This window comes from Xiphophorus hellerii, chromosome 9 (genome assembly GCF_003331165.1).
Source record: "Xiphophorus hellerii strain 12219 chromosome 9, Xiphophorus_hellerii-4.1, whole genome shotgun sequence".
Taxonomy (NCBI): Eukaryota; Metazoa; Chordata; class Actinopteri; order Cyprinodontiformes; family Poeciliidae; genus Xiphophorus; species Xiphophorus hellerii.
The window spans coordinates 8,144,532-8,166,688 of record NC_045680.1 but is presented as its reverse complement, the minus strand read 5'-3'; the positions used below and the strand labels follow the sequence as shown (position 1 = coordinate 8,166,688).

Genomic DNA, 22,157 nt, shown 5'->3' with positions numbered 1-22,157 from the left:
CAGTGTTCTCTCTAGCCAACTGGACACTCGCATCAACCAAACAAATGTATATGTAATCATCGACAGAGTACATTTTTAAAACTTATTTCTTTTGGTTTTAAATAACAGCTGATGAACAGCTTGCTTTAGTTCAAAGGCTGTTTTTAATAATTTGCTTCCTCCATTTGGTTTTAGAACAGTTTTTTAAAAATATCTAAATTAATATGCTATTTATGCTTGTGATATGCGTAAACTTCTAGCTGCACAATATGAAAGACTCATGTTGGCGAAAGTTTAAAGGCAAAGCGATAAAGATGTCAAATCCTAGCAACTCGACCTTCAACAAATATTTTTATCTGACAGACCGTTCAACTTCAAACCATTATGGAGTGTGGGTTTCTTTTATTAATGCACATTATAAAGTACAGCAACTTTTTATCCTTTAAATAAATCCTGATTTGGACCCTAGTTTGGTCTGAGAGGAGACTCTGCATCCAGACAATGATCCAGTGCTTTCTCAAACACTCAAGATCCCCACATGAACTCATTTATGGTCAGGCATGATTAGCATAACCAACACAGATGGGACTGTCCTGCACAGTAACAATGAAATCCACTCATTTAGTGTCTTCAAGATTAGATTTACAGACATTTGTGTTTATCATAGTGAAGCAGAAATTGAAAGTGATGCAGAGAAAAAGAAAACAGATATGAGTAAATGATAAAGCTATAAGAGAGCAGATAATAGCTGCAGTATTAGATGACTGCACACAGGTTATTACAAGACGATGCAGGGTAGTGGAGAAGAAGGTGGACTGAGATTATCTCTTGATGGGCTGGATGTTGGAAGGCTGGAAGCAGGTGAGCTGGAGCTGCATGCTGCTCTTAAACTTGTTCAGCAGCTCCTCTAGTAACCTGGAGACCAAAACAGACACACAATGTGTGAAATCAGTCTGTTACTGTTACGCATTTACAGAAACGGTGTTTGAATTGAACTCACTTCTTATCAGCCCCGCTGTGCAACTGAGGGAGCGAGTCCAACGCCTGCTTGAAGCTGGCGCTGAAAAAAAACAACACATTTTATAAAAAAAAGTTAAGTTTACTTAAACTTTATTACCAGAGAATACAGTTCAGGGCGAGTCTATGCATGTATCCTGACATGCACACTGACCTACTTACATGAACACACAAGACACACCACACAGCAAGCACACAACAGAACCAGATTACTTTCACTTCCTTTCCAGAACCCACCAACTAACATAAATAGGGATTGTAGGTGAGGGATGTGCGACTGTTAGGATTTATGCCTGTGACATGCAAGGCTATAAATCACTGGCTATACATGTTTGAGGGCTGTACTCACTTGCTATCAGGGTTTAGATATGCGGCCACTGCGTCTCTCAGGGCGCTGAGCTCGAGTCGAGCCTGGATGTGAAGCAGGGAGGGGTGAAGGATGGTGGTGAGAGGTTAGGTTTGAAAAAAAAAAAAGAACAATAAAAGCCAGCGAACATGAAATCTAGCCATCATGGCCAACTGACAGCAGTTAGCAGATGAACTGAAATGTGGCATTATCAGAAACGACTGGTGGATCCCCCCACAAATGTGGTGTTGACTTATGAGTCAGGGTCTTACTATATGACTGACAAACAGCTAAACCTGTGTTTGTGAGAACGTGTGTATATTTTAGTGTGTACCTGCAGGGCTCCGTTCTTACTGAAGGATGACACACATTGCATAAGGCGACACATCTCGTCCGCTACAGATTCCACAATTCTTGACAAAACCCGGGAAACCAGGTCCTTTGAGACGGTGAAGACCTGTTGCAGAAAACGTTGAGTTTCATAAAGAAGTGGAGACAAAAAAAGAGTTTGTGGTGTATAGGGGAAGGAGGGCCAGTGGGTGTGGGCAAGAGCGTTTGTACCTCAGCGTGGACGGCTATGATGTTTACAAGAGCTTCCTTCAGGTAGTTCCTTACACCTGAGGGAGAAGGCAGTGAAAAGTGAAAATGGGATACATTATGCAAAATATTGCAAAAACAATGAATACAAAAATGAAAATAACATACATGAATTAAAACACATAAATAAACTGATATAAACCATTTTATTGCAGCACTAGCTAGATGCTTAGGGTCAATATTCTGCTGGAAGGTGAAGCTTTACCAAAGTCTAGTCTCTAGCAGTCAGGATCAGGTTTTCTTCCAGGACTGCCGTCATTTTAGCTTCAACCATCTTGACATTAACCTTGACCAGTGACCTTGGTCCTGCTTAACGAAAGCAATCCCACATCATAATACTGCACCCCGTCGGACGGGTGACTTGCCGTTTTATTTTATACCAAACACAGCATTTCACACAGAAGCACAATCATAAATCCTTGTTTGGCATGTTTCTTACATGGCTTGTGGCTGGCTGCCTTTCACCATTAGTTTTACTGTAACCTAAATACCAGATCTATGCTGTGCATGACTAATAATTGTCAAAAAATTCCATCTGAACAGTGGATCTCTTGAACTCCTCCAGAGTTTCCATGGGCCTCTTGGCTGCTTCTATGAGTAATGCACTCTTTTCAAATTCTGTTAGATCAGATGGACACCTGTGTTTTTTGGGTTAACAGTTGTTTCATTCTCTGTTTTTAGATGATGATATTCATCTAAAAATATGAATATTTTTAAATGAATGTCCACAGAATATCACAGGACAGAAAGGTTTGCAAAAGTTTGTTTTAGTCAAACAGATCACTTTAGGTCATTGTTAGGATAACCAAACCTTACTTTAAACTTCTATACAACTTCATCATTGATCTGTTTTATAGGCTTCATTATATTTCATTTTATTTGGTAGTTTTAGAGAAAACAAGGTTGAATACATCCTTATTTCATTTACAAGTGTTATTCATATAGTTTTTGTAAACTATGTCCAAAACCATGTATTACACCTTTGCTTTCACTTCACATGTATGAGTTGCTTTGCATTGAATTGTCATATTAAAAAAAATCTGTAAAATACATCCTTATTTTAATGTAGTTACTCGTTGTAGTGAGACCAAATGTGTAAAGCATATAGAAATATGATTTATTTTTGCAAGGTTCTGTATTTGGCAGATTCTTCCCAAGCAAGTACTGAGACTGAATTTTATCATTTAAAATTATTTAAGCAAATGTTCTTTATAGCTATGCACTGCAGGAAGTTGCAGGGACGGTATTGTCACAACTATCTTCTAGCAAAGTAACTCAGTAAAGAAGAACAAAGAAAGGATCAGCACTATCTCAATATCTAAGACCCTTATACCGCTTTTACCAGTTGTTTTGGAACTTTTGTGCTAGGCCTCCTCTGAGGTTAAAATACTAATATATAAACCCCACAGCAATGTTCCACTTTGTTATTCACAAATAGAATAAAAGTTAGAAGAAAAACACACATTGCACTTTAAAGATTGTAGTTACTGAAGAAGGACAGTTATCAGTTTCAGTAAGAGCCAATGAAAGTAGAGTTACTCGATATAGAATCTTACGATGGAGATAATGCTGGTAAATACTGAGATGATGATTTTAGTTGTGATATACACCTATTTTATTTAATTTCTTCCTCATCTGCTGCTTTTCACCAGCAGTTTTGTGAGGCGTACCAGTCTGTTCTGCAGCAAAGCCCCCCACGACATGAAACTTGCAAGCTTTCATTTTTTCCTTCACAGGTAGCAATGGCCAAGCAATTAAATTTTCCTCTGATCAGAGCAGAGGACATATCTCCATAAATTACTGTCTTTAACCAAAAAGCATTTGCAACCGTCAATCTACCTTTTTATGTTACTTTTGCAGTAATGGTTTCTTCCTCTTCGAGTGGCCTTCCAGCTAATGCTGAGGAAAGACATGTTTCACTTTGGAAAACGACTTTCCGTTTAACTTCAGCTAGTATCTTCACACGGCCTTATGGTTTTGTTCTGAGGTTGATATGTTTCACACTAAAACGTTCATATCTGGGACACAAATGGTGATGCGTTTACAAAGCCATGATGTCATCATGTGGGCTTCCCCAACCTATTTGAATGCATAGTAATCTATGTATATGCAGACTCTTGACTTTGAGGAAAATTACTCTCTTATTACTAACAATTTTGGTAATCAAACTAACCTAAAATACAAAAAGATCAGTCTCATTTATCCTCAGTAAGTGGGGAAAAAAGGGTTTATACCCTGTATGTTACCTAGTTTTAACTACATTCCTACATTAGACTGTTTTGCTCTGGTTAGGCATGCAGAATTGTTTTGGAAACATTTAATAAAGTACTTAAAAGAAGATTTGTAAATATCAGGTATTCAGTTGACTTACCGTACATTAGTTTGTACTGACACACAGTTAATAAAAAAAGACCTTAGTTTACATGTGGATCCAAATAATCTTACGTTTGAATTACCAGTCCACACGTGACCAACTGAGATAATTTAGCTTTGAATGCATTCATTTTTCTCCAAAAGGAGCAAAAACAAGCAGCCAAATATGTAGAAGCAATGCATAAGAAGCTGCAACTGCAATGGTGTTATTGCCAATTTTTTTTTTTTTTTTTGAGGAAGATTCAATGCGGTTTGGGGCCGGGGGTTAATGTGCAAATATGGTAGGTTGAAAATATAACATCCAGTGAACTCTGACAGCGAAACAGCCAAATGCAGCAACAGAAAGAAAGTACTGAAACCGGATTTTTAATGCCTTGCAGCACCCCACACGCTTACAGGAGTCCCACACAAAGAGCAACAAGTGAAAGTCTCATATCCTAGAACGGTGGTTTAGTGTCCAAAATGTTCCGCTTTCACATGTGGCCCAGGCATACAAACTCTTAGAGGCTGCAAAAAACCAGTGCAGGGCCCAACTTGTCATTAGGAAATTTTGTGTGATAATCTGCCTGCATCCCACCTAAAAAATTCAATAGACTCATGCTGTCATATCCTGTGTTTAAGGTAAACCACGTATTTTACATTCTCATTCCACCTGAGTTTGGAGCTCATCTGGTAACAGAAATGTCAAAGTAAACCTTTGCAAACACCCACAGATCCAACATAAAGGCCATCAGAGCTTCAGGCAGAGCAGCAGAATGATGTTTACAGTAAGCCATCAAAGACTTGTACTCCACACATGACACATGTGAACCACAAATCTACAGATCAGAGCACAGACAACAAGTTCTCATGCTACATGACTCTTGGCGGCTCATGAATGATGCTGGGTCAGTTGGTGGTTGCTCTGGGTGAATTCCCAACTCTTTTAATCCTGACGTTTATCAAGCCAAAGAAGCTTATCTAATACCTGAAGGTGTCTGGCAGTCTCTCCAGTCGAAGTATCCAGCATACATGCCGGGCTCCAAGGAACCGGCGATTGGATCGGCTCGTCTCTCAATGTAAGCTTCAAAAAGTTTGCCGTCCAACTCCCGAACGGCATCTACACTCACCTGCAAGGTTACAGACAGATGGAAATGAACAAAAACCAAGGCTATGTTCACAGAGCAGGTCTAGATGCTCAATTCAGATATTTTTGTGGAAATCAGATTTTTTTTTGTGTGGTCATTCATAACACTGAATGACGCAACTGCAATTAGACTCCTGTGTGAATGGTTTACAAACCTAAAGCGACCTGCATGAGCAGAAGAAGAACATTGATGTCTTTGTGCATTGTTTCTAGAAGTAATAATACATGCTGCACACTGACTATGGATCAATTTTAAAGTTGAAGTTCAGCAATGGAGTAGACAGTACTATCACAAGATCATAAGACAAAAGAAAGCTCAGCAAATAGCAATGATCTGTCATGGAACATTGACTGCAATCTCTGTAGAGAAGTCTATTTGGATGTGTAGATGGAGTCAGAAGTTGGGTGACTGTGATGTGATGCGCTTTACAAAGACTTATTTTATATTTTCATATTTGATCATTTTTAGCCATTGTGTATGTTATGATTTATCATGTTGGCTTCTTTTGGTGCAGAATTATGATATGATGAGACATGACAGTTCAGACTGCAGATGCTTTGAAAATAATCAGATATAGATCAGATTTAGTACCACATACTGAAGTGATTGATTCATATTGAGAGATCAGAATTGGAACTTTCAGAGAAGAAGTCAGATGGGTCACATTTGCCTACTTTGTGAATGTAGCCATCCCCTCCTTTTGCTCTAGAGCAGTGGTTCCTCAGGAACTGATGTCCTGCATGTTTCAGATGCGTCTCTGTTCCAGCACACCTGGTACAAACGATTGCATGACCTCGTCTGAATGCCATCAAGAGCTACAGAAGCCTGTTAATCCCCCACTTAAATCAAGTTTGAAGCAGCAGGAAGACATCTAAACCATGCAGGACAATGGTCCCTGAGGATCATGGTTGGCAACCACTGTTCTGAAGTTTCACGTATAAAGTATTATACTTTATTTTATGTAGGTACACATAAAATATGTGTTTTTCAGATTGTAAAACGGGTGTAAAAAAAACCACACATTAAACTGAAACCAAGCTTAAATGGGAGTCTGCGTCTAAACAAATCTCACACAGCATTCCTGCCGATTTGAGCTCTGTACTTTGACTGGGCCAAAACAACACCTGGATCCTTTTTAGTGATTGTGTTGTAGATTTGTTGCTATAATTGAGATCACTGTCCTGATAATTAACCAGTTTGGACCAAGCTTCAGCTGTTGGACAAACTACTGCTGGAATGCTGCGGTATACAGACTGAATGACTGCAATTTACCCAGAACTGCAAATCAAACCCACATCATCTCTTTTTCACCACTATGCTTGACAGGTGGTACGAGGTGTTTGCCGTTTGGTTTTCTCCAAACATTACACTGCAGTTCATTCAATGCATCTTTGCAAACTAAAGTCGTCCTACTACATTCTTTTTTAGAAAACATGGATTTTCTCCTTCAAATATTCCAATTTCTTTGTTAGTTTTTTTATCATGAGATTTAAGATTTAACCAAGTCCTGCAGAGTCTGAGATATTTTGGTCATTTGTGTCTGCACTGCATGGCCTAACTTTGGGGTGGATTTACTGGAATCAAACAATTTGCACATGTCTAAAATGTTTTCCATCTTCTCAGTGTTTACTGTTTGACTTCAAATAGTAGGAAGTGGCAACATAACAACAGTGTCTTACCTTACACTCCCACCTAGGGTGGATAGATATCATCATTGCTGATATCTATCCACCCTAAGTTTCCATCCTGCCAAAGCTGCCCGTTAGTGGAAGTCAGAATGATGATGATAAAGTGATGAAAACTTTGCTGCTACCGTTTCATTTTAAATCCCATTGAAGCCATAAAAGTGTACTTAGTTTTTCAAACAGCCATTGCTTTTCAGCCTTATTGTTTGATAACTAATCAGTGTGAAATGTGTTGTGTTTTGTAAATTGAAACTTATATTAATGTTACTTCCTAATTTTTACTTCTGAAACAAGTAAAATAACATTTTATCTGCAAATGCTTTCTAATGACTAATGCTAAACTATCAAAATTTACATATGTGATCTGTGCATTTTATTAAGTTATTTTTGATCAGAGATATGCTAATGATGATAAAATTCTACACAGAGCAACAATCTTATTCCAGATGCAAGTTGGGATTTTTTTTTTTTCACCAACACTTTCAGAGCTATTTTAACCTTTAAGAGCAGTCTAACACCCATATCATTTTAACATCTTAATGAGGTTCTAACTCAAGCTTTCAAAGAAAATAATGATCAACTGTTTTTACTGGAAAACCAACCGAACTTTTATTTTCTTTGTGATTCAGCCATTAGTCATTGTGTGCCACTGTGTGACTGTGTCTGAGTGAGTGAAGAAAAAGTGGTGAAAATGTGAAAATGAGCTTTAAAGACAATGACATTGACCTTTTTTGATTAAGAGTCATCACTCTGCTGAGAAACAGAACCTCATTGATCAGAGCTTTGTTGCTACAGACACCTCAGCAAACCACTTAAAAGAATAACAGCATGAATGTATGTATGAGGCAGTTGATGCCTATCCTAAAAAGGAGCCACGGTTTTGGTTACTGACCCGATTGATCTTCTCTGTCCCTGTCAAGCCGTGCTTCTCGAAGTGGTCGGCCAGGTTCAGGAAGGTGTGCCGTTCCAGGTATTGGCAGTTACTCAGGATGATCAACAGGCGCTGCTCCTATGCACAAAACAATCCCAAATTTTAACTTCCATGTTCTACAAAGAAGCCAAAAACATTTACTTTACACTAAAATTGGAACATTTTACTCACTTTTCATTCATCTATCTATCAATCTATATGTATCTATCTGGACGAAATGAATCGGTACTTATTTTTTAATAATACAAGATTTGTTGTATGCAAGATTATACAAAATAATCTTGCATACAACAAGCAAGATTATCAACTCAATAAAATCTCCCTCCCTCACTTTGTTTTTAATTTTAATTTCCACAAACTCACCTTCCAAAACAGTAAAAATGGATATACAAATTTATTAAATAACCAAAACTAGTTCTTAGAAACAGAGAGATGACTGAGTGATAAGCTTGTAGTGTGTCAACCACGAAATGTGGCGTCACTCGCAGCACGTTTGTTTTTCATGCTCCAGTGATAAGAGCCTACAGTGGGCTACAGAAACCTGATATCTATTAATGGCTGTCTGGTTTACATCCTCACATGCTTTTTAGCAAGTCGTTCTCAAAACAAAAACACCAAAATATTGTATGAGTGAAATCCGTCTCGACTCTGGTCAATCACCAGAGCTCCGCTGCCAAACTCCCGCTGCTCACATCGGGCTGGGGAAACCCCTTCTGCACCTTGCTCCATTTCCCTTTACCAGAAGCACCCCGTACCCTGCTCTTCCTCCCAGCCGCCTCCCCTGCATTTTACCCCTCCACCAACAACTCAACCAAGTTACAGGAAACAAGGACGTATCTGCTGCTTGTCCACAACCAGGAAACAGCCTGATAACATTTTGTGGTTCCAGTGACTGAGACGTGTGTTTGTCTAGTTGGGTTACATAGCGAGCCCACGCTTGGGTGACGCTACCAGGCGCAGGCTGGCTGTAGGACTTGAAGTTATTAAATCAAGAATGCTCGGTAAAAACTATAATAATTTGCTTACAGATGTCGGAATGAATCCCTCCTGGATGCTGGAAAACCGATCAGGAGAGGATAGGTCCACTGAAACGTTGCTGAACAGAGAGGAGACATTTCTTTTTCAGAGGAAACCACAATACAAACTAAAAAACTGAAAAAAGGAATCTTCAAAATACTCACTGAGATACATCAAAGTCTGCATCCGCCTTCATACTCAGCTGCTCCAAACAGTTTATAAAAACCTAAGGTGAATACATGGAGATCCACATCACTTCCACAAACATCAAAGCTGTGAAATTCAGTCTTATTAGCTACTATGAATGAAAACGACCACTTTGTCTTGAAACCAAAAAGTGGTGGAAAAAAAGATCTGAAACATTGAAGAAAAAACAAACAAACAGAGGAAAGTTCTGTTTTCATTGTATGTGTTTTGTCTCCATTGTGTCAATTGTGATTTCAAATTAATTCCATAAGGTGGAACTGGTCAATACCGTCAACTAAAGTTGATCTGTGTCAACAGCTAAGGATTGAGAAACATCCATCTCAGCAGTGATTGGCAGAAGCGAGCAGAAAAGGCAAATATAATATGGTGTCATGTAGCAGCTTATACTTTAGTTGAGATTTTCCATTTTTATCACTTTATAACCATGCTAGGTTTTTTTATGGGTGCAACCTGCAGGTTGGGTCTACTGGGAATTTCCTTCTTGTAAATTTTTTATAAAAAAGAAAAAAAGAAAACAAAAACATCTTCAGTATAAATATTTTGAGAAAGGAAACAATGTCAAGGATTCATGCAGATGTATGTAAATCTATACATGTATGCACAACTGTGGACATGCATGACGTAATAAAAACACAAAAATGCTTTTGGCATGAGTGGATTTTGTTCCAGAATATTCAGAATAATGAAAACTAGAGTGGGTTTAAGCTAAAGTACAAACAGTGATCTGAGGCTCCTATTTGGGAAACTTCCTCAAATCATAGAATAAAAGAGTCTAATAAAAGTAAGCATGTATTATTGAGGTCTGCAGATGTTTTCTATCACACTTTACCTTCATGATGCTCACGCTGAGCTGTGCTGCCTTGTCCTGGACCTGGTCTAACTGCAGAACCTGACAGATACAGGAAATAAAGCTTAAAGTAACTAAATCAGTGGTTATAATTTGTCAAGCACAGACAAAAATCTGTCAGGTGGGATTTTTAACCTTTTGCTTTGAAGGATTTCAAACTTCGCTTTCACTCATTTCAAAACCTACATTGATTTCTCCTGCTTTGATTTCCAGCGGCTCTTTCAGTGACTGCAGCATGTGGACCAGGCACTGTTCAAATTTTGAAGGCTGCAAAAAATATATGAGACAAAACATGCGAGAAGGACTTAGAATCGTGGGCTGAAGAATAAATGCAAGTCAGATTAATTTCCAGGCAGCAGGTGCATGTCACTTTAAAATGAAAGAGTCAGTACATTATTATGTAAGGGGGTGTCAGTTCTCTTTTCTTCAGCTTGATCTGTGATTTCCACTGAAAGTGCTTCACAACATAACAACAGATAAACCATGACCATTTTGTCTCCTCTACACTATGTGATGTAGATGCTCAGACAGTTACGATGCTACAGAGTCAGATTTGACGCTAGGATACGTTGGCCTGTAAGGTGCCAATGTACTGTGGCTGAAAAAAAGCACCTGGCAGATACTTATGCTGTTAAGTCCTATGGCTGTGGCAAGGATTTATGTATTTTTTTCCTTTTTCTTTTGCATTTCTGTAAATACTATGGACTTGGAACACTTATATACATTTTTTCCATGTCTTAAAAATGAGAGATAGCCATTTTGTCTTGAGCAGAGTAGAAACTTTAGGACATCAACCTTAATAAAGTCTATAAAAATAGGAGATAAAATTAGGTATTTCTGAAGCCTTAACCCTATCCCTATTCCTTCTACCCTAACCCTAACCCTAACCCTCAGACAATCACATACAGGATGATATACAGTATTATTCTTATTGGAAGATGATTGCATAAAATCTGTTTTTGATTTTGCAAGTAACAAAATGACTCAATTCAATTCAAAGCCCCTGAACTAATCCTAAAAGGAAATGAGATCTGATTTAGATAAGATTAGATTCTGTTAGATATAATGAATAAATAAAACATAGCAATATTAAAGAACAAACAAACAAAAAAACAGGGTAATGTTTATAAAGTAAAGAAGACTGTACTGAATTAGGGTTAGTTCTATCTAAGTGTTTGCGGGAAGGAATATATCTATCACGTTTAGTTCTGTAAGATCGAGCACTGCTTGGTGTGGTAACTCATTCTTACCAGACTGGTGATTCCCTCGTTATCTACAACCCAATCTTCCTTTTCGGCAAGCCTCTTCACATCTAAACGGGGAAGAAGCAATGCAGAAATGACTTCAAACCATTGAACAATTTACCGTACAAGAATCCCTTATTTACAAAGAACGATAATAAACAGAGACAATGTTGTGTATTTCTGAAAAAAACAAAACCAGGCAATGTCAAAGAAAATCTACCTTTCTGTAGAGACCTCAGATTGTTTGGTGTTATGTGACACGGGTGTAAGGAGTTCAGCGAAAACCAGTCACTCTTCTCAAAATGACCATACTTAACCACAAGTGAAACTGAACATGTCTGGTTTTGGTCTCATAACACTTTCTCCATTATAACCCTGGAGGTTGCAGGAGGTAAAAAGATCCTGACCAGCAAGAAAATCAATGCAGTTAAATTCAGATGGTTTATTAGAAAATAAATGCTGAAGAGTTTTTGGAGATTTCTCTTACTGCTTTACATCAATCAACAGTAATTTTCTTCACTTCTAAGTAACTTCCTTAAATTCTGCCTTGTATTTTGGGTCTACTGTGCACAAGTGTTATATGAAAATGAGAATAAATTATCGGTTTTTCTTCAAGACTTTCTTGCAATAAAGTTTGCATTTATACAGTGATTTCCCCAGATGTGCAACCTTTATTTTATTTTACTATAATTGAAATACATTTAGTGGAGAAAAATCATCCAGTGTTATAAACTAAGTCAATATTGACAAACTAGTTTACAGACAGAGGCCACCGGATTTTTATTCATAGCCTGTAGGGTTCATTTTGTGTTTGGCTCTCTCACAAGGTTCCCTTTGAAAGACAAACAGGCCCGCAGCATCACAGATCCCCTGCCATACTGAACTGTGGGCAGAAAGTGCTTTACATGTGTTCATCCTGTAGCTTTATGCTAGATCAACCAACACAACTTGATTTCCTCTGTTGCCCTGCAGTCCCTCTGCAGTTTGAGCATCACCATCACATCCAAACTGATGAATCCCAATCGAGCATGAGATACCCACTTTCCACCATATACACATTAGACACAAGAAAACATTAAATTAATTATTCTGACAAATCTCTTCATCCTCATGAAATCCCATCTCCATTGACTGATAAGAATGCCTAGCTCATTTTTCTTATAAGTGTCCCCAAAAATCATTAATCGCTGAGGAAATTTGCTGTGATGTTTGTTCTCCACACTCTCATCCTAAACGTTCACTGAGATGAAACCAAGTTGAAGTTCCAGCATTTTCTTCTTTCAGGACTCTGGATCATCACTGACCCATTATCCATGGCTGTTGCTTTTAACAGATTAGCTGTTTTGCACATTTGATTTCTAAGTATTCAATCACATACTCTGAGTCAGCCAATTTGATTTTCATGCTTGTTTTTGTTTCATTCCTCTTTTAAATATATGTATTTAAACCACTTCAGCATATTCCTTAGTCAACATGCAAGAATCCCATTATAATCTTAATGTTTTGTTTGCAAATGATTTGCAAGTCTGTGCTGAAGGACTCCAAAAATATCTGACTTGTCTTAATTGGCAGGTGTCTTGTACATGCAATGTTTCCTGCAGTAGTTTTTTAAATAATTGTTATTTTTATATTCTTCTTTGTGAATTTAGACTCGCGTAGAAACCTAAATGAATACTCATGAATACTTTTCTTTATTTTGGTCTTAAAAGCATTAGCATAATAATTAAGACAATTCTCATCTTTTTTTGGAGGTATTTATCTAGAATTATATTATTATTGCTATAATACATTTCATGATGTGATAATTGTGTGTGTTTTTTCTAAAAAAGAAAAAAAATACTGTTCTAAAGTTTTATTTTAGTGGTTAAAGTAAAGTGCACATGTGGACAGCAGCTGAAGTAACACTAGAGCAAATTGCCAACCCATAATTCAGAAAAATCTGCAAAGTGTAATAAAAATAAACTTTGTCCTCTTTCAGAGATGAAGTCGACATGATCAGATGCAGATGGTTTAATGGGGAATACTTCCCCATTCACTTCCCACAGCTTCCACTCAGCAAACAATGTCTCACCTTCTGACGTGTGGAGCAGAGTCACCATCAGGCAGTGGACCCTCAGGTCCAGCAGCAGATCCTGGATCACCTGCAGCAAATCATTCGGGATCTCCAGAGTGGACAGCGCCTCGTGACAACCCCTGGGCAAGACGCACCAAGATCATCAGATCAGATGACCAAAGCCAGTCATTAACAAAGTGGCGGAGAGGAGGCAGATGTTAAAAAACTTGGAGTGAGAACCTGACAGTGTGGATGATCTGCGTGAACCAGGCTCCGGTCAGCTCTGTCTTGTCCTCCCAGCCTCCATAAACCTGAAGCTCTCCTTGCGGTAGAGTGGTGGGGAGCAGAGCGCCGCGAATAAGCTTCACAAGCCTGTTTGTCAGCTCCTCAATCATTTTCTACAAAAATGAAAAACAAAACAAACCAATAAAACATGTAGAAACCAGATAACAAACCTTACAAAAGAAGCTTAAGTCAAAGTGAAATAAGCTTCATACTTTGAAGTCATTCTGTCTCTGTCTGGCGTTCTTCTTGGACTTTTCCACCTGGCCAGATTTCTCTCCAGTCTGAAAGAAAAGAAAAAAAAAAAAAAAAAAAAGAGTTGTCCAGCTTGAAAAGCAGTTAACATAATTTTCTAAGGTAGGTGAGGAGACTTGTAAGATGGTGAAACATTTTCTTTTTTAAAACAAAGATAACCACTAACAGGAACACAAATTTTCAGTTTGCTTCATCAGTATGGGAAAATATAGAGTTTTACATCATTTTGCATCTGGAACAGCTTACAGAGTTGTCAAGGATATCACAAAGCCTATACTGGTCTAGTTTTGTAAACATCCTTTGAGGCTCAGGTTGGGGAAAAACTTGGTAATGTTATTGTTCCTGGAAACCCTGCAAAAAATGGCAAGCCCATCACTAGACATGTATCCCTAGCAACATCCTTCAGCTGTCAATGGAGAAACACAAAGCATTCTCACATCAGAGGGGTCATAAATTTACTTCATAAAACTCAGAATCTACAGGTTTAACACTGTGTGGGTGAAGATTAACACCACACAGCAACCTGAACACACCATGAAACATGGTGGTGGCAGAACCATCCTGTGGGAAAGCAAGTCTTTAGCAGGGGCTAGAAAATTGGTCAGATGGATGAAAAATTTGCAAAAGAGAAGCAGAAGTTTATTAAATCTAGACTTAAGTTTTAACTCTGCTGTTATTTTCACATCCCACTTGTTTGAAGTTTTTTTTAATTTCTTGTAAATAGTCTGATATTTTTAATGCACATATACATCCAGGCACATCTTGCATATTTTTCTTCTCTAAATTAACCAGCAAAGCTGCATATTACTTTTTTTCCGAATAGGATATTTTTCTCTGTAGGTGTGAGTATGTGTGTGAATGGTTCTGTTTGTCTCTGCGTTGTCCTGCGATGGACTGGCAACCTGATCAGAGTGTACCCTGGAGATAGGCACCAGCACCCCTCCCAGCCCCAATGGGATAAGGGTGTAAGAAAATGGATGGATGATTCAAATATGCAGAAGAGAAAACTGGAGGACTAGTAGTTTTGAATTCAGCAAAAAATAAATGACACACACTAAGCTAACATTTGTTAAAATTTTTTAGAAACTGTTGACTGATGTTTAAAGACTGAAATTTTGATGCACTTAATAGTGCTATTTTGTTTTTAAATCTGACCTGCAGATCATGGACCAGAGCCAAGGTGAAAATGGCCTTGCTCCATCAGTGAAGCAAAACTGATTTTTTTTAAACTATCCTTTCTCTTCTCACTCTGAAGTGTTTACCTCACTAAAAAGACTTCCATTGACATAGGAGATCCACAGCTTCCAGAAGTTTGGCAACTGACCGATCACCACGTCTGAGAGTTTCTCCACAAACTGCACCTGTTGTGGGGTTTCAAAGCGCCACGCTGGAGGAAAGAAAAGCTTATTATTCACTAAACTCAAAGTTGTGTCATGATGTGGGTAACTACACAACAAAAGCCTTCCTGGAAGACAAACATTTTTTGTTTGTGGCCTTACTGTACTGGCTGATAAGAGGAGATTCCCCTAAGAACTGTATGTGACAGAAAGTGTTACACACATAAACATCAGTGTAGCGGCAGGGAAGCCCCTCTGCGGCACTTTGTGTGTGGGTGATTTTACACTCACTGCTGGGCCGCACCGACCGCAGACTGCCCCCTCTCTTCAGAGACGCGGAGTGGCCGAGCCTGCCGAGCGCTGCCAGACGGGTTTCCCCCTCCAGATCCAGAGCGCCGGCACCCACTGACCCATGCAGAGAGGAGAAAAAAACAACACATGCTTTAAATAGCAAATAATCAAATGAGCCATATTCCTAATTCCACATTCCTCGATAAGCTGAGCAGGTTTTCACACCAAACAATCCTTCCTTGTCTTGTCTTTATTTATGTTCCGATCCAGACCCGCAGCTTAGAGGCGTCCAAGTTCTGTCCAGAGTATGGGGGTCTGCAAGTGCAGGGGTGAAGTGGGTTTAAAGTGTCCACAATATCCTCAGTTACATCCAGCAGAAGACATCCACTAGATGGCAACAGAGAGCCATGGAACTGCAACAACGGATGCAGCTTTGCAGGGCAGACAAATGGTCCTACCTCAGAGGTGACATAACTTTGGTGAAATTAATCTGGAAGAAAGCTTAAAAGTAACAGCAGGAGGGGTGGAAGTTATGGGACAGGAATGAAAGTGAAAGAGCAGCAGACCCAAGAAGGGAGCAAAGCTGCTGCAGTGAAAATGAAACTCAGGAGAGGTTCGTGCAAACGCTGCAGAACGCCTACATGGAGTTTGTCTAAACGATGGGAGACGGATGACCACATTTCCAAAACATGTGTCTGACACACACATAGAGAGAGAAAAGTGCGCCGGTGACTCAGAGACTGACTGCAGTGTGTTAGCAAGTATTGAGAAATCCCCCAAACTGAGCAGCAACTGTGGTTTAGATGGCTGTGCACACAACACAGCAGCCTAGAAAATGTAAGGAAATTCTCATTTGAGTCAGACTATCTGTAAACATATCTCTAACACATACACGCAAATCCACACTCGACCCACATGGAGCAGCACAGAGTCTGTCTTTCATGTTTTCCCTGTCTTCTGACAGGCATGAGAGCTGCTGTTGTTCCAGGTGTCGGCTGTGGATCACAAGGAAACATGGAAGTCTGCAGGATTCAATTTGTGTTTGCACGACAATATTGTGTAGTCACTTCTCAAAATGCAGAGGTTAGAAATTGTGTGTGCTAAATATAATGCATGCATGCCTTGTATACTTCCCATTTATGTTTGAAGCGTGAGATCGCAGATGATGAACTCACTCGTCTCAAAGTGTGTCAAAATATTTTTATCACTTAGACCTTTCTACATTTTAAAATGTCATAGTTGAATGCTTCGATATATGTTATTGACCACCATAAAGAGGTGCACAATTATAAATCAGCAGGAAATTGTATGTTTTTTGTTTTTTTTTATGAAAATCAGAGTGTGACTTGTATATGTATCTACTTTGATACCCCTAAAAACTGACAAAAGAACTGACATGACTGTGTGACGGAACTGACAGACCAAGAGGCCACGATCGCAACTCTAGAGGAGTTTCAGAGAAACCTTTGCCAGGACAAATAATAGTTTTGCACTTCACAAGCTTGGCTTTTATAAAGGCTGGCTGGAGTATGCATACCCTAAACACACTAGGAAGAGTGAATGCTTTTCGTCTAAGGGACAAGGAATTAGTTGGGGTTGATGGGAAGATTCGTGGAGGTATATGCAGAATATTCCTGAAAGAAAAAGCTGCTAGAAGCTGAAAAAGATGTAAGACTGGGGTGGAGGCATTAAACTAATAAAAACATCAGACGCATTTTAATGTGATAGACTGACAACCCTTCACTCTCTATCAGAGTCTGAGTATTAACACACAGTTCTTTTCAGGTTTTAATTAGTACATGTGAAACTGATGCTTTTCATGGCTTCTTGGTGCTGGTCTGTCACTTAAAATCTCAATAAAAGGCGTTAAGGATTGGGAACTGTCATCTTGGCAGAGCAAACTCACACATCACTAAACTACAGGCCAAGATTCCTGATCAGCTGTATTGATGTTGGGAACAGAAGTGTTGTTTAAGTAGCTCAGTTTATAAATGACTTGGGCCGACTCGAATCAGATGGCAGCAATGGGGTTTGCTGGAAGTGTTTAGTCATATGAAAGCAACTTGTGCTGCTCTGCTTCTTCACGAGTCAGAAAACGTTCCCGTTTATGGTTTGATAAAGATGGATGGCTGGATCTCGCATTTAGAACAATTCAGCAAGCGATTAATGGGGCGATATGAACACCAGAACGGCCTTTGGTCTCTAAACTTGACTAAGAAGCAAAGGAGATGGAGAAAATGATTTCAGCTACTGTCTTTACAACTGACCCATCAAAGACAAATAATGATCCCCGCCACGTGTGATTGAATGTCATTCAAGGCGGAAGAGGAAGCAGCCAGCAGAAGGGATGGTGGAGGCACCGCTCAGAAGAGGGTTGAGGACGGTGTGTGTGTGTGTGTGTGTTTGGGGGGTGGGGGGGTGAATGTGGCAAGGTGAGCGAGGCGTGGAGGAAGACTGGGGTCAGGGGATGTGGTTTTGAGATGATGGCCGCTCAGGCAGTGGCTGGGTGGAGAGACGTTTCAAGAGGTTTCTCACAGTTGAAGAGTGAAAAGAGGAGATGGTAAACAATAACCAGGTGTGTGTTGGTGCGCATGTGTGTGAGAGACAGAAAGAGAGGGGAAGAGATGTAGTGTTAAGCAGGAGAGAAACAGGACTTACTACCTCAAGCGTTATAATACAAATTCTCATCAACTTAAAACAAAAAATATCTAAATCAAGACTAAAATCTTGAAATATTTCATTAAACATAAAAACCTTTATCTAGAATTTCAAATGTGAAAAGATTGAATAAAAATAAATATGTTCAGAGCACTGTTAAAAAATCCTGCATCTTTTTCACTGTCTTGTTCTTCAGAGAACAAGACAGGACTGAGTAAAACATAGCCGAGACAAAGACAACACCAAGACATTGAAAATCACATCTATATTGCAATGAAGAAGCATTATTAAGAACTGAAGCATTATTACAGCCATCCTAAAATCATCACCAGTGCTCTGACATGGAGGCAATAATCAGATCATCAGACAAAGTCTACAAAGTGAGTGATCCTGTGAAACTGCAAATGCGATGCAATCAAAAATCTGGATGCATCTAACTTTTGTACTGGTGCACCTAAGAAAAACATGAAGTGCACTAGCACTAGTAACTGGTTGCAGAAAGAGCAACCAGTTACTCTAGAGTCGAGAGATGAAGGACTTTAAATCTAAACAAAGTTTGTTATAACCAGAGTTGAACTTACTGTGCATTGACCTACAGATTTTTTCAATGTCTTTCAGTTAAACCTCATTTATAAGCTAGATGCTAGCAAAAAGAAGATTCCACAATGTGTAGAAATGGGAAAGTCAGATATAGGTTTTTCAAATCATTTTTTGAAAAACTCCACAATTTCTAGTTTGCATGTTCGTTTTTGTCTGCCATGACATTTAAGGTGAATAGGCAAAAAAATAAACCAAACCCCAAATCAATCAAGCCAGAGCCCCGGAAATCTCTGTTACTCTTAGCATTAGACATGTTTACGTTCCAGCTGTACAATGTGAAGCAGCCCCCTCTCTAGCAGTGTTTTTCTGCATGTATGTGTCTGAAGTGTGGTCGGAGAATCGCTGGTCTTCCTGAGCGGACAGTTTCACATCCACATTTTTCTGCTGGCTGATTTTAACAGAGGAACAGCTTAATTGGGGTTAATTGTTCCAATCCATCTGTGAAGCTGTGTGTGAGGCAGAAGGAGAGAGTTTGTGTGTGTGTGGCAACATATCAGGCCCTGAAACCCAAATCCGAAGCCAGCGCTGCCTTGCTTTCATCTTATTCATATGCTGGTGAAAAAATAAACACGCGAGCAATGAACAGAATGGGGTGGGGAGGGTAGTGATGAAGCGGGAATGTGGGCAGAGGGCTGGAGTGACGGAGGCGCAGCTGGATTTCCCTTCCTTCTGCTCCTTCTAGGCTCAAAAGACATGATTGGAAATGCAAAATAGGAGGCTAAGACTAATATTATGTGCCGTTAGTCACCTCTTCCACCGCTGATGAACTCATCTCTGCAGTTTTGCATCAGCTGCAGGATCCACTTGTGTTGAGCATAGATACACTGCCAGGCTGGGTCCCCTGGGGCATGCAGGTCTGAAAGGTACCTACAGGGTAGAAACAGACAGGGAAATGAGTAATAGAAAATAAAACTGACTGAAGGAATTATGGCTGAATTGTTGTGCTAATCTCTCAATAGATCGCCACCTAGATCTCCCAAATCTAAAAAGTTCTACCAGCACGTACTCAACATAAGAGCAAAGAAATGTATTTTAATGATGGTAAAATAAGGTAAAGTCAGATTAAATTGATAAACAGAGCTGGTGCACTATTGGCTTTCTAGTTTGATTACCCAATCCTTTGAAGTGTCTTTATGCCTTTATGTAGATTTTATAAATAGTCTACAGAGAGTTAAAACCTTTAAAGTGGGGATAGACAACATTAAGCGATACAAACAAAATTTGATTTTGTTGGGCCTGAAATTGCCATGAACACATATTCAATCAGAAAAAAGCTTTCAATTTCTTTGCAGAGGAAAGAAATTGAAAGCTTAGCACCCCTAGTGGTAGATGGAAAAAAAGAATAAGAGATTTAAGTTGATTACATGTAAATGAAATATTTTACAACTAGACCAAGGCAAGAATAACTTCACATCAGTTTTATTTGCCAAGCTTGTGCACACAAACACGGAATGTGTCTTTGTTTCCACTTTGGTCTTAATGTACACACATAATAAATATAAATATATGAATTTGGTGTGAAATAAAAACTTTTTTTTGTTTTAGAAAAAGCATTTGGAAAAGTTGTCTTTATTTTTTATGCTTGAGAATTAGCAATACATTGTTTTGTAATAAGCATTATGGTGAAGACATATTAAACAATACAGACAAATAAAAATCCAGTAAAAACCCTTATAATTCTGCGATAAAATGACAGATGCCGAAACAACTAGTTGCGTCACGCAGTAGGGAAGGAAAAAAAACAAAGAATTAAAATAACTAAACTAGTTTCTGTTTTCAACATAGTGACATAAATAAAGTAATAACACAAACTTAAGGAAATACTAAAACACTTGCATATATAAGTTTTATATGAGAAAAAAAATAAAGTAAAATAAGTGTGTATAAATACAAGCAAAAAAATAAGTATGACTAAAATGTAAACATTAATCCATAAGTAAAATAAGAAAAAATATGATATAATTATAGTTGACATTTTTTATATTAAATAGAGAAAAACAATTAGAAGTATATGTAAAGATTTCACTGGAGATGATTTTATTTCCTGATGTTTCTGTAGATTTCCTACATATGCAGAGTAAATTTTGCAATGTTGCATCAAACATAACAAGTAATTTTAGCTCCAAGCAGTCTGCCCACAAAATTATAACACTGAGTAAAAGACTTGCTTTTGGAAAAGAAATGTCCAGTACAGATGTGCAATAGAAATGATCAGGGCCAGAAAAATTATTTCTGCTTTCTCCCCCTTAAATTGAAAGCAAAATTTTTATTTTAAGCAAAAGTAAAAATATCTTTCTTCCTTATGAGGTAAATTATGTATCTTACCACAGAAAAAAAGTAAGTTTAATAACTACAAATCTGTTTAACAGTTCTTTGTAATAATAAAATGAAAAACTCTTAGCAAGCAAAGAATCACACAGTAGATACTATTTTTACAAATAGATAAATAAATAACAAAAATCAAAGACCTATTTGTATTTAGCAAAAATAATTCAAGAGGAACATTTTTTCCGTGACTAAAATAAAATGACGTTTTTGTAAAGCCATGCATGAATTAGGCATTTAGACTCTCCTTTGATCATCTGAACTCCAGTCCATCCTGGTAATCCTAATTTATCTCCAAGGAGATTTGATTTCCCGGACGTCCCTAAAGCGTCCTCTGGGATGTCAGTTGATTCCACCTCTGAGATTTGGCCTCATTTCTTGTGCCGTCATCCGGCAAAACCAGCTGCTCGTTTGTTTCTCATTAAGTGGCATCTTTTTAAAAGTTTGAGTGAGACCCACACGAAGAAATGCACCCAGCTCCCACTCTGCACACGAAGGGTAAACAGGAGCTGAGTGGGCGTTAGGAGCTGTGCCTAATGCACCAGGATGAAAGATGTTACCATGTGGTCGGGAGCTGGTCTCTGTGATCCTGACAGGTTGGTACTAACAATAATAAATCGGCACCGACCGCAAGTATGAGCGGACGGTTAGATGGAGGGGAAAAAAGGAGGGAAAGAAAGGCAGAAAAGTTAAGGAAAAATAGAAGGAAAAACAAGAGGACCACGTAAAAGAAAGATGACAAGATTCATGAACAGAGGAAAGTGAGAGGCAAAAAAAATAAAAACTGGACGTGGATAGAGGTTGAAGTTTTAGTAAACAAAGATAAACAGACATAAAAGTAACCAAAATGTGAGCAAGAACAAAATATAAAAGATTTATCATGACTTTGTATTGGATATTTTGAGGTTGAACGCAAAATAATGACTGTTCAAAGCACAAGGGCAAAGCCTTTGTGTAAAAGAAATCAAAGGTTTCAGACACACAGA

The 22,157-nt window shown here is 38.6% G+C and overlaps 1 protein-coding gene across 2 annotated transcripts in view; it reads right to left on the bottom strand.

Moving 5' to 3' along the window:
* Window positions 1-364: 364 nt before the first annotated feature.
* Window positions 365-22,157, bottom strand: part of exoc2 (exocyst complex component 2) — a 59,019-nt gene continuing 37,226 nt past the window's right edge. For both annotated transcript variants that reach the window (XM_032571550.1, XM_032571549.1), the window contains exons 11-28: window positions 19,595-19,713; window positions 15,589-15,702; window positions 15,223-15,347; window positions 13,921-13,989; window positions 13,664-13,821; window positions 13,442-13,563; window positions 11,377-11,438; window positions 10,313-10,393; window positions 10,109-10,168; window positions 9,237-9,298; window positions 9,082-9,151; window positions 8,017-8,133; window positions 5,280-5,421; window positions 1,904-1,959; window positions 1,677-1,799; window positions 1,346-1,407; window positions 980-1,039; window positions 365-894 (exon numbers count right to left, since the gene is read on the bottom strand). In XM_032571550.1, the coding sequence (XP_032427441.1) occupies window positions 801-894; window positions 980-1,039; window positions 1,346-1,407; window positions 1,677-1,799; window positions 1,904-1,959; window positions 5,280-5,421; window positions 8,017-8,133; window positions 9,082-9,151; window positions 9,237-9,298; window positions 10,109-10,168; window positions 10,313-10,393; window positions 11,377-11,438; window positions 13,442-13,563; window positions 13,664-13,821; window positions 13,921-13,989; window positions 15,223-15,347; window positions 15,589-15,702; window positions 19,595-19,713 (1,696 nt within the window). In that variant the 3' untranslated portion in view covers window positions 365-800. The remainder of the gene's footprint in view (window positions 895-979; window positions 1,040-1,345; window positions 1,408-1,676; window positions 1,800-1,903; window positions 1,960-5,279; window positions 5,422-8,016; window positions 8,134-9,081; window positions 9,152-9,236; window positions 9,299-10,108; window positions 10,169-10,312; window positions 10,394-11,376; window positions 11,439-13,441; window positions 13,564-13,663; window positions 13,822-13,920; window positions 13,990-15,222; window positions 15,348-15,588; window positions 15,703-19,594; window positions 19,714-22,157) is intronic.